We start from the raw sequence: 10,611 nt of genomic DNA on the forward strand, positions 1-10,611 counted from the left end.
GCTTCTCAGGAAAGATCATAGGGGGTGTGCTGATATCAAATCAACACATTCCCTGGGTCTTTCTCTGAAACAGAGGCATATATTTCGCTCTAAGTATACTATCTTTTGCAACATAAGGTCTGCGAGAATTCTTTGAATAGAGTAAAGTATGTGCATTTAATTTAGCTAGTTACCATTTATAATTTTCAATAGATCACTATGGTCTTCTCTGTCGTACAGAGGCTGGAAAAGATTAGGTATTGTAGGTCTTGCAGAACTGCAGCAACCAAGGGCAGTACATCTACTCTGAAAATTCAACAATCATATTCAAAAATGCAATCAAATGTAATTGTAAAGCAATATTCCTTTAAAACTTAAACTGATATGTGTGGCTTCATTTCCAGAGAGCTGGCTGAGCATGCCTACTGGAATTTTGTGTGCCACCACAGGCAGCTTGGCAAACAAAGGCTCTCTCCTAAACTATTTCAACATTCAACACAACAAATTTCACAACAAAATGTACTGATTGGTCATGCTTTGACCCATCGGAAATTTCTTTTTCAGAATGAGATGAATCCTCACGCAGTTGGTGTGATGCATTATGGGAGGGAAAGGCAGAAAGGAGGTGCTTCTTCAGTTGTCTTTTTTAGGCAAGAAGCTGAGGATAAATTCACCCACACCCAGGAAGTAGACCACCTGGGCGATGCCAAACAGAGGTGCGATGACCAAGGCTCGACAGTAGGCTCCCTTCAGGAACGCTGATGGACCCTCATTACGCATGATTTTTCTAGAGAGCAAATAAAAGCTCATTATAAAAAGTGAAACATACAGCCAGTGCTAGTTAGATATGGTGGTGATGTTTTATCCCTACCTATTATAGCTAGAGATTTTTCGTAATAGTCTATCAATTGTATTGTTTGTTAGTTCTGCTCATTGTTTTTTATTGAGACACTCTTGTGTGATACTGTGCTTTAAATACATTTTGACTTGACACAACTGCACAGACAGCATCACACATGCTGCAGCAGTAAAGACATAATGAGGTCACCTGATACAGTCAGTCACTCCACTGTACGTGTCTTCTGTGCTCCCTCGGTTCAGGGACTGCAGTCTAGTCTTTATCACTGCAACACACAGAGCTCAGGTGAATATATAACGTCAACTAACGGTGCACACGTTGCTATAACAATGTTCACAGTCCCACTGCTCACCATCAACAGGGTTGACAGCAACAGCCGCAGTGCTCCCCGCAAGACAGCCTGAAAAAAACGACACGTAGAAAGGAGCAGGCCCCTCCACGCCTCTTTTGCCCAGGTTATTCAAGTTGGCAAAAAGGGGGAAATAGATGATGGAAAAAGGAACATCCCTACCAAAAGAGAGAAATAAGATCACAATAAGTCATGTGAAGTTCATTACAGCTGGTTGGTAAAACTACCACCTAGTTGCCAGGTCTGTTTTACCTGAGCAATGTGGCACCAAGGCCTTTATACAGCCCAGCGATGCCCTTTTCCCTCAGTAATTCTCTGGTTAGCTGCATAGCTGTTGGGGACTTGGTCTCCACAGCACCTGCTGGCACCGTCTCTGGCATCAGCTTCCTCTGAGCCGCTATAGAGTATAAGAAACACAAAACATTAATTACAGCAAAAGTTTCCTGTAAAGCTACTGGAATCACACAATGCTGAGAACAGGTATGTGGGCAGACATTTTGAATTCATAACAGTAAGAAGAAACCAGAATAAAGCTGTTGGAATCTCTGACATGACCACATGAGGCCACTGTTCCTCCAGTTTATCCCCTACACTTTGCTAAACCACCATCTGGATTTCATTTCCTCTTACCAATTCTTCCAGCATCTTGGAGCTGGATTTTCAACATCTCCATAGGAGTTGTGACAATAACCTGCAACAAAAACAAAATAAAGGTGTCAACATATGCACACTGTGAACAAACCAGTTGAATTTTCCTCCATGAAAGTCAGAGTTTAGGATTGCTTAGTAGTGAGTGTGTCAGGCAAACGTGTGTCCAGTGTAAATCTACTGGCATCTGTTAGCTGAATGTCAACTCTTGTTTTCCTCTGTAATCCATGCAGTAGTAACTAGTTAACGGGATTAAGGGTGAGATGGCCATGTTCTCAGCCACAATCTTAATCCAAGGTCTGCTACACTTAATCTAATCACGTTCCTCGGGCTTGAAGCCTTTGCCCTCATTGACAACAGGCATTTCCCTCTGACTCACTCACTCAGTGCACATAGCCAAGCACTCTCACGTCTTATCTGATCACTCAAATCTAGCTGCCGGTGTATCGCCTGCAAACGGGACAACATTTCAGTGATTAAAAATCATTCATGGAAGTGGAACGTTACAGGGCACATTCAGATCACAGATAACAGGGACAATCTTCAGAGACAAACTGCATGTTTCTGCAAGTACCACCTCTCATTTAAACATGGTGGTGGCTAATTCTTGCTGCAGGCAGTGACAAATGAGGCAATGGCTGAGGCCCAGGGGTTTGTATGCGAGTTGACATTGGCAGTGCTAAAGGCAGCAGTTCCAGATGGAGAACAGGAGGATGCAATTAAAGCAGCACCTCATTCACTCACCTGGCATGTACCTGCCCCGCACCCAGCCAGCATCTCTTTAAGCAGAGTGAGTTTTCTGAGAAGAAAAAGAAGCAAGATCAGAATAAAACATGCACTAGACTGACAGTGTGAGAGCCAGACAACTTTATTTCTGCAGTCCTCGAAAAAGGAGTTGTCACCACCTGCGCTGGTGATGCTAATCTTTGTCTTCCATATCAACATGTCAGGCACAAGGGCAGATTAATAATTCACAAGGTGAGCGGCTGGCCCAGACAAGTCAATCATTTATCAGCCTGCATGTTTGTCACCATAGAGATGGAGATAGATGCCCCAGAAACCTTCAGGTTTATCTATGCGGACAATGCTCAGGGGGGACAATGGGTGATGGATTTCAGCAACACCAAATGACGGTTGCTAATGTTTGACATGTGACACCATTATGTGCTAATTTGACTTGGTAATGTGCTTTCAGACTGGACTTCTGCTGACACACACACAAGTAATTCTGTATTTTTAAATCAGACAGTTAACAAACCACCATGATATGCTTGGTGCCTCGTCGGAGATGACAGAACAGTGGAGGATTAACTACAGGCTTGGTGAGAATACAGACAGGCTAATGTGTCAGGTTACATGTTAGTAAACACGCTAGTTAATCACAGTGTGAATGAAGGGAGTGGGTGTGTGTCAGTCAGCCTGTTGGCACTTTCATGCCTCACCCATCCTTGGAGAGGTGATGCCTGAAGAAGTCGTTGGCAGCCAATTTGATGGCTTTCTCTGGCGTGACTAGTGTTAAGTTCACCGCGGCTCCTGGGAGGATAAAAAGGAGAGAGGCACAGAGAAGAAAAAGACAAGAAGAAACAGAGAAGGGAGAGAGAAAATTAGGTCTATAATGGAAGGTTTTTCCAGATAATAGCCTGTACCAGTGAGACACAGATCCCTGTATTTGATGTCTGTAGCCTCAGTATGAAGCATTTATACGCTACCTAACAGGAGGCTCTCATTTTTTACACTGTTCCGACACTGAGCTCACTGAGCTCGCACATTAATCGAAAGACTCTTCTGTCAAAGTTAAAAACTCACCTCGGTACATCCCAAAATACCCTTCTGACCGGATGGTCTTAATAAGGCAATCTGACCTGAAACACAAATACAACAGTTGTGGCGGGTTAGTCAAAGAAATCTGATGACAAGCTGGGTCATACTACCGATAAGTTCTCACTATAGCCCATACATGCTGGTGTAAAGGCGAGATCCATTTTGCTGGTTTTGCAAGCGAGTCTTGGCCAGGTCAATGGGAAACACACAGGTCACTCCAATTAGGCCAGCGATCCCCCCATTGATCAATTTGGCAGGCAAACTGGACGAAGGTGACGACCACAGAGGAAAAGACAAAAATATAGAATATAAAATGTCAGTAGAAGAAAACAAGGCCACAATGCTGCTGGAATTTGTTGTAAAGCTTTGTAGTCGTTCCACATTCAAGCTTACCTGATCTGCTTGTCAGCCATTTATGTCAAGCCCCTGCTGGTCAAAGTGTCAAAGTGTCTGTTAGCTTGTCACTCGGTGGTCGTCCTTGTCTTCTGTTGTTGTTCCAGTAGTGTGTGATTATGTAGTCAGATTATGTTTTGTCCACTCGTCTCCTTGCAGTTGTTAGTTCAAGTTATCAGGGGATATCTGAAGAGAAATAGGAAAGGTTCCTGTTCACGTTAAACACTCTCATGAAGTGGCTGTTAACAGAAAAGTTCCAACAAAACAAGAGGATCAGTACAAAAGTTATAAATAAAGCAATGTTGTCTTCACAAACATTACAACATAGATTTACATTTAGTAACATGCTGTTACACCACCTAAGAGGAAGCTGCAGCTAATGATTGCTTTCATTATCAATTATCAATCGTTTCTATCTATAAAATCACAATTTGCAAAAGCCCAAGGTGGTGTGATTACATTGCTTGTCTTGTTATGTTCATTGTCCCAAACAAACAGCTAAAAGCATTTTAGAAAACTACACCATAAGTGTTGTTAGTTTGCTTTAAGAAGCAAGATAGAAGTTCCAGCACGAGTTCCGCGTTTCTCAAACTACGGCGAAAGATGGGCAGTGACTCTGCTGTCCTGACTTCAGTGGGGAGTTCATTCCACCATCATGTAAACCCACACATTACCAAGAAAAAGTCTTGACTGACAGGACTGACAGAAACTGAGAGATGGTCCACATTAAATTTAAAAAGGCATCTTTTTCTTTCCGTTCCATCCATCCATCCACACAAGACTACACCAGAGTAGATAAATCCTAAAATGCTGGCTTGGTATTTTAGCATATAGGTTTTCGCAAAATGATAATGTAAGCCTCCCCAGTGAGGCTCGGGGCTGTATGGCAGTGAGACTCTTCTCCCAGGTCTGCTGTGGACCAAACCAAATACAGCCCTCAGTTACACGTATTACAGTATTAAGTTTTAGCATGACTGACTCAAGAAGCCAAAAGAAACCTTTTCAAAAGGTCAACAGTATTTAAGTCCGACCAACATTGAATGATTTTGCAACGTTGCTGACGGCTCCTTAAAAATAGAGCTTTAGCGATCACTGCACAGGGATCACTTCCTGTTAAACAAATCGATCATCACTGGGACATCTGTGCGTCATGTGTGTCCTTGAACACTCGTGTTTTATGCATAAGCTCTTTCATTGTGAAACTGGAGTCATACAGGAGAAGCACTATCCTTGCTATGCTCTAAAACAATCATTTTTGAGCAAACAGATAAAATATGTCCGATGTGGCCAAGATGCTCCCTATTTTTGGTACAGAATGCCCTCAGTGTGAAAAGATGCTTCCCATTTCCCCCTTTCATTCTCTCCACCCCCTTCATCCACCAATCACAACCTGCCTCTGCATGTGCAACCCGCCTCCTCCTCTCTCCTCCTCACCAGCCCTCCCCCATCATTTCCCTCAGTCACGAGTCACGACTCTCAAACACAGCTTTTTCGTCTCAGATCTTTGCTGACTTGCGGGTTTCTTTGTGAAGTGCCTATGCGTACAATCGTATGACACCAGTATCACTAATTCCTCAGACTTCAGAGAGATTGCACAGCATGCGTGGATGTTTAGGTTTCCCATAACTGTATCTCGGCATGAATGCAGCTGTGGTCTGGTGTGTTTAGTTTGGACGGGGACTTGAGGCCCACGCAGGCTGCTCCAGAGGTGGAGGAGGGAGGAGGAGAGGGGGTTTTCAGAGCGGGTCAGCGAGCCGCCTCTCTGGTCTCTGTTGGCTGGGTGGCTCCTCTCTGCTCCCTGGAGATTCACACTGCCGACTTCACAGCCTTCCTCCAACTCTCATCTCCTTCAAACTGTTCATCCACTTCACCATTTTCTCACCCAGCAGTGAGCCCACCTCCTCACTTTACTGCATGCTACTTTTGTTTCCCTATTTCCTGTCACAGACTTCCTCCTGAACATGTTGTTAAGAAAAAGGACTGAGGAGAAAATACATGGGTTGTAAAGAGTCTTGCATGAGTCACCCCTAACTGGCATCTCCCTCCTTCTTTACCATGCTGGCGGCATTATTCGTCCACTTCAGTTCATCTACACCATACAACAGTGTCTGCAGCAGGACATTTATTTGACCCACAGTTATAGCCTGGCTGGCTGTAGTCTTGTCATGACAATTGGAGTCTGTATGGAAACAAGTGGCCTCAGTGTATCCACAGCACAGTGGCATCACTCATCAACGAGATCTCCAAGGAATTCATTTTTTTCTCACAGCACAAGAAAAAATAACAACCTGTCAGGAAACTGCAGGGGAACTGGTATTTCTTCTCTCCAGACCCCACACAACCACATCACTGCATCACTTTATAGCATGCAAAGGAGTGCAGAGTCACTTTTCAATTCCCTAAACTATTAAAACGGAAAATTACTTCTGACCTCACCAGTACTGATAAACAAGACAGAAAAATGATTAAAAGTGACCGAAAACTTCTTTATCAAACTAGCCAACCACAAGCGAATTTAAATCTCTCTCTCTCTCTCTCTCTCTCTCTTGTTCTCTCTCACACATACACACACACACATTCACACAGAGGTCATATTTTGAGTTTGTACCTCTAGAGCAGATAAGCACTGATGAGACAAGGTGATTGTGAAAGTTGGCTGCCATGCAGAACCTTAAACTCACAATTTAACCCAGCCCCCCAAACCAACTATTGGACGAGCTACTAAAGAGGGCGGGCGCCAACTGAGACAGATAACTGCTCTGTTTTTGACCCTTGTTCATCCTTTCAGCTCGAACAAATGAGGCAATAAACACTGCTTTACTGACAAGGACACTGATAAGTTATATTGAACTTTGTCAGTAAAGCAGCAAGCAGTCTTCTTTTGCTTGAAGTTAAGATATTGAATTCCTAAAAACATTTTTTTTTTTTTTTACTTAGACTTTTAAAATATGTAAGTTCAATATGTGTCTCTGTCCTCATGTAAAGATCCAGCTCATGTAATCCCACAGAGGTGGGGCAGAGGGCGTGTCAGCATAGCGATTTACATACCATTTATGAATGACACCACATGTTACATGAAAGGCAATAATGTAATAAAATGATGTTATCAAACACAGGTACAATGAGCGTAAATAGGATATTTGATTTCTTAAGTACTTTGACTCACCTGAAAAGTCAGTTGATTATTATGTAGCCAAGGTTTTATGTAGAAGTACATTATGAATAACACACGCTCTTAAATCTTTCTGGAAGTAGTTTCAAAACAACTTAATAAGTTCAAGCACTTACTGTGCATTTTGTGGACAATTTAGATTTAGGACTTAAACTGGGATGATAGCTTGTAACAAGTGCTATGATGACATTTCATGTGACCTTTTAATTCATTTTTTAACATTTTCAACCATTATAAGCATAGCTCAATAAACAAAGCCTGTATCTCTTCTGTTCATAAATGCACCAAATTCAAAAAGATGAGAAGCTTTTCTTTCCAAAAATACCAAACAGTGTGTATATTCAATGTGCATTACAAAGCTGACAATACTGGATCAGTGTTAGTAAAAACAAGAAATGATGTGGGTGCAAAGCTAGTCGCTTCCACTAATCTGCTCTAAGCCACATCTCAATCACAAAAGACAAAAAGATAAATGTAACCCTGCAGATACTGAAAAATCCATGCCAGTTAATTTTCGAGGCAAAACTCAATGCAAATGATTTTCCTTTCATTCAAATCAACCACAGAAAAATTTACCTCACCCATCACAGCTCCTTCACTACCTCTCTGTTCTCGAGTGCCAACCGGAGTAAAGGTCTTGCTGACTAATTGACAGTGAGTTTGGTGATTGATAGGAGGAAGTGAGTGGCTATTGTGACAAAAGCACTGTGGTAGTCAGCACTCCACTCATGTGACTGTGGCTGATCAAAAAGACAGTAAAGACATGAAAATCACACGGGCCCTTCCTCATTAGCATGAAGAGGGCTGTTGTTACCAGCCCATCTGTCTCACATGAACTGGTTCGATTAACGCACAGTGAGCTCTAAGCCATCATCAGAGGAGCTGCACGGAGGACTGTTTCAGACACAAGTGTGGTCTGGCAATCCTCTATCAGATGTCAAGTTCTTCTGAGAGCTGCAAGAGCACAAGATCTAATATGCAACTCAATCTGTCCACTTTTTCAGTCCCCCTGGAGCCATTATTTTCTAGTATTAATTAAAAGTGTTGTGTGTGTTATTAAGTCTACTGCAAAGCTACATTGAGCTAGCGTTATATCACGTAGTTCCAGCTTGATATTTTTCCTTGTGTATATTTGTTGCAGCAATTGTTTCTAAAAGGATTGGGTTTTAATAGTTCTCTGCACTGACAGCTGTATTTCCGCTGCTCTTCACAAAAAACCTGACAGCTGCTATCATGCTTTTTTCCCCCAAATACTGGTTTATAAGATGTGGTCTATTTTTGGACATCTACAGCACTGCAGAAACAAGGGATGAAATTTGTGGTGTCACAGATACATCTGATTACTATTCCCTCTTCCCTACACCATCAGGATTATAAACCTAATACCTACTTATGAAAGCTCTCTCGCAATCTCCATTTACAACCAGTGGAGTGAGAGTTATGATCTGGGCACAGCAATGCATTTCCACTACAGGTCCTCTGCACTGGGTTCATATTGCAGCCATTAAACCTGCACAGTAATGCATTGTTGTAATCACCTGCTGTAGATCAGAAATAACAAGCTGAGAAAAATGCCCCTTCAGTGCAGAGAGGTAGTGTAGAGTTTAGTCCCTCCTCTGACACCACTGGTATCCCTAGTGGCCCAGTTTCTAAAGTCACCTGGGGCTTTTCTCTTACATCTCCTCTGTTTTGCCTCCCTCTCAGCTTTCCTACATCCTTGATATGAAAATAATGATACCACTGTGAGTGGACTCTCCTTAGAAAGAAAGCCAAACGCAGCATTGAAGCATCTGGTTACAGTTTGCAGATTACAGTACGGCCTTGAATGGCCTGAAGGACTGTGACTTTCACACAGCAGCACAGCATCCTCTCACCAGCACGGCTATACATCATTCAGTGCACATACACCAGTGACATTTAGTAGTCCTTCCTCCTGGGATTTTAGCATTCCTTCAGGGAATGCTATATGCGTGTAGTCCTGCATGCAGATTAAATTCACATTTAACACAATGCTGTTGTTTTCTACCGAATAAAAGTAAAGCCATGTTTTCAGCATTACAGCCAAAAAGGTACCACAGTTCCACTGGAAAGCATGCGATGTCACCCTACACCCAAGAAAGGCTCACCTCATCAATTATTTCAAGGCTGCAGGAATGCTTTATTACACTGCTGGGCGTCATCATAACCTAACCAATACACTGCTAACTCTGAACATCTTGCTTTTGATGAGTTTGAGACCTCAGCAGAGATGAAGGGGTACATAGAATAAGCAAGGTGGGTTGAATAGAAATGGCCTCCAGCAGGTAAGACATTCAGTATTAATAAGGAATTCTTTTTTTTTTTTTTTTTTTTTAAACACCCCATCTTCCCTCCTTTTCATCTTGCACTAAGAAGTTACAGAGTGTTAATGTTTAGCTCGAGTCTGCCTGTCAGAGGTGAGTACCTTCACTCTCCTCTACCAATGAAAAAGGGAGGTGGGTACAGTCTAAAGTGGGTTTACCCTCCCCACCAACATCCCAGCCCACATGATAATTACACCCTCACTACTGAGCGGAAGCCGGCAGAGGGCGGCCGCAGTGGCCCCTTACAGGTCGGGGAGAGATTCGGTAACTGGTCCGGTTACTCTGTGGTAACATCCACCAAGCAAGCAAGCTAAAAATGTCTATACAAAGCATGAAACCGGAGATAACACGTTAGTCTCTAACATGACAACGAATAACCGTTACACCTGTGACTAACGGCTCGTCGGTTTTATTGGGAAAATATGACAGGCATATTAACGACCCAGCTATAACCGTTATTTACTCGTGATTCATAACGTTCATACCGACACTGTAGTACCTTACATTTTATCAGCAAGAGGCCTACCGTTAATGGTAATACTAAACCCACCATATGTTGAAAATGCTTGGTTTGCCAAATAACGGAAAATGATTTTCTGCGTCTCACAACGAAGCGACAACCGCACACACAGTCACATCCCAGACTGAAGCATTAGCTAGCTTTCCATGTCGCGTTATCTCCATTCATTGAAAATTAAAAAGGTAGCTAAATGTGTCGCCTTCACCAGGTAACATTTCAAACGGCTTCCAGCCGATACACACATTTTCTGAATCAGACACCCGCCAACAAGACTTTAACTGCATTCCGTTATCTACATACCACATAGGGCCGGTTCCGTTATCTCTCCTGGTGTGGCTGCAGTGTGAAATCAAAGCCTTTACACTCTGTATCTTTGGCTGACAGACCTACAATAGCTAACCTACCGGCGTTACTAGCATTTGAGTCCAGAGGGAGGTAGAGGAGGTGGGAGTGAAAGCAGGCAGGCAGGCAGGGGAGGAGGGGGGAGCAGCCTAGCTGGCGATGGAGTAGGACTTGGGAAAAAAACAG

General features: G+C 42.9%; 1 protein-coding gene across 1 annotated transcript; it reads right to left on the reverse strand.

Moving 5' to 3' along the window:
- Window positions 1–612: 612 nt before the first annotated feature.
- Window positions 613–10,454, reverse strand: slc25a22a (solute carrier family 25 member 22a). Its single transcript, XM_070907244.1, has 11 exons — window positions 10,384–10,454; window positions 4,050–4,235; window positions 3,793–3,918; window positions 3,642–3,697; window positions 3,278–3,368; window positions 2,580–2,634; window positions 1,818–1,878; window positions 1,440–1,584; window positions 1,191–1,345; window positions 1,028–1,103; window positions 613–766 (listed from the first exon to the last, which is right to left on the reverse strand). Exons 2-11 carry the CDS (start codon window positions 4,067–4,069, stop codon window positions 613–615), a joined length of 939 nt encoding a protein of 312 aa, XP_070763345.1. The 5' UTR covers window positions 4,070–4,235; window positions 10,384–10,454.
- Between the last annotated feature and the right edge of the window lie 157 nt (window positions 10,455–10,611).

Source organism: Enoplosus armatus, chromosome 6 (genome assembly GCF_043641665.1).
Source record: "Enoplosus armatus isolate fEnoArm2 chromosome 6, fEnoArm2.hap1, whole genome shotgun sequence".
In the NCBI taxonomy this organism is placed as follows: domain Eukaryota; kingdom Metazoa; phylum Chordata; class Actinopteri; order Centrarchiformes; family Enoplosidae; genus Enoplosus; species Enoplosus armatus.

What these genes read in the sequence shown, in the direction of transcription:
- slc25a22a (XM_070907244.1), bottom strand. Translation starts at nt 4,069, where the DNA reads ATGGCTGACAAGCAGATCAG. An exon ending in CATCACCTCTCCAAGGATGG is followed by an intron (nt 2,635 to 3,277) that starts GTGAGGCATGAA and finishes TTTTCTTCTCAG; the next exon opens with AAAACTCACTCTGCTTAAAG. An exon ending in GCGGGGCAGGTACATGCCAG is followed by an intron (nt 1,879 to 2,579) that starts GTGAGTGAATGA and finishes TTTTTGTTGCAG; the next exon opens with GTTATTGTCACAACTCCTAT.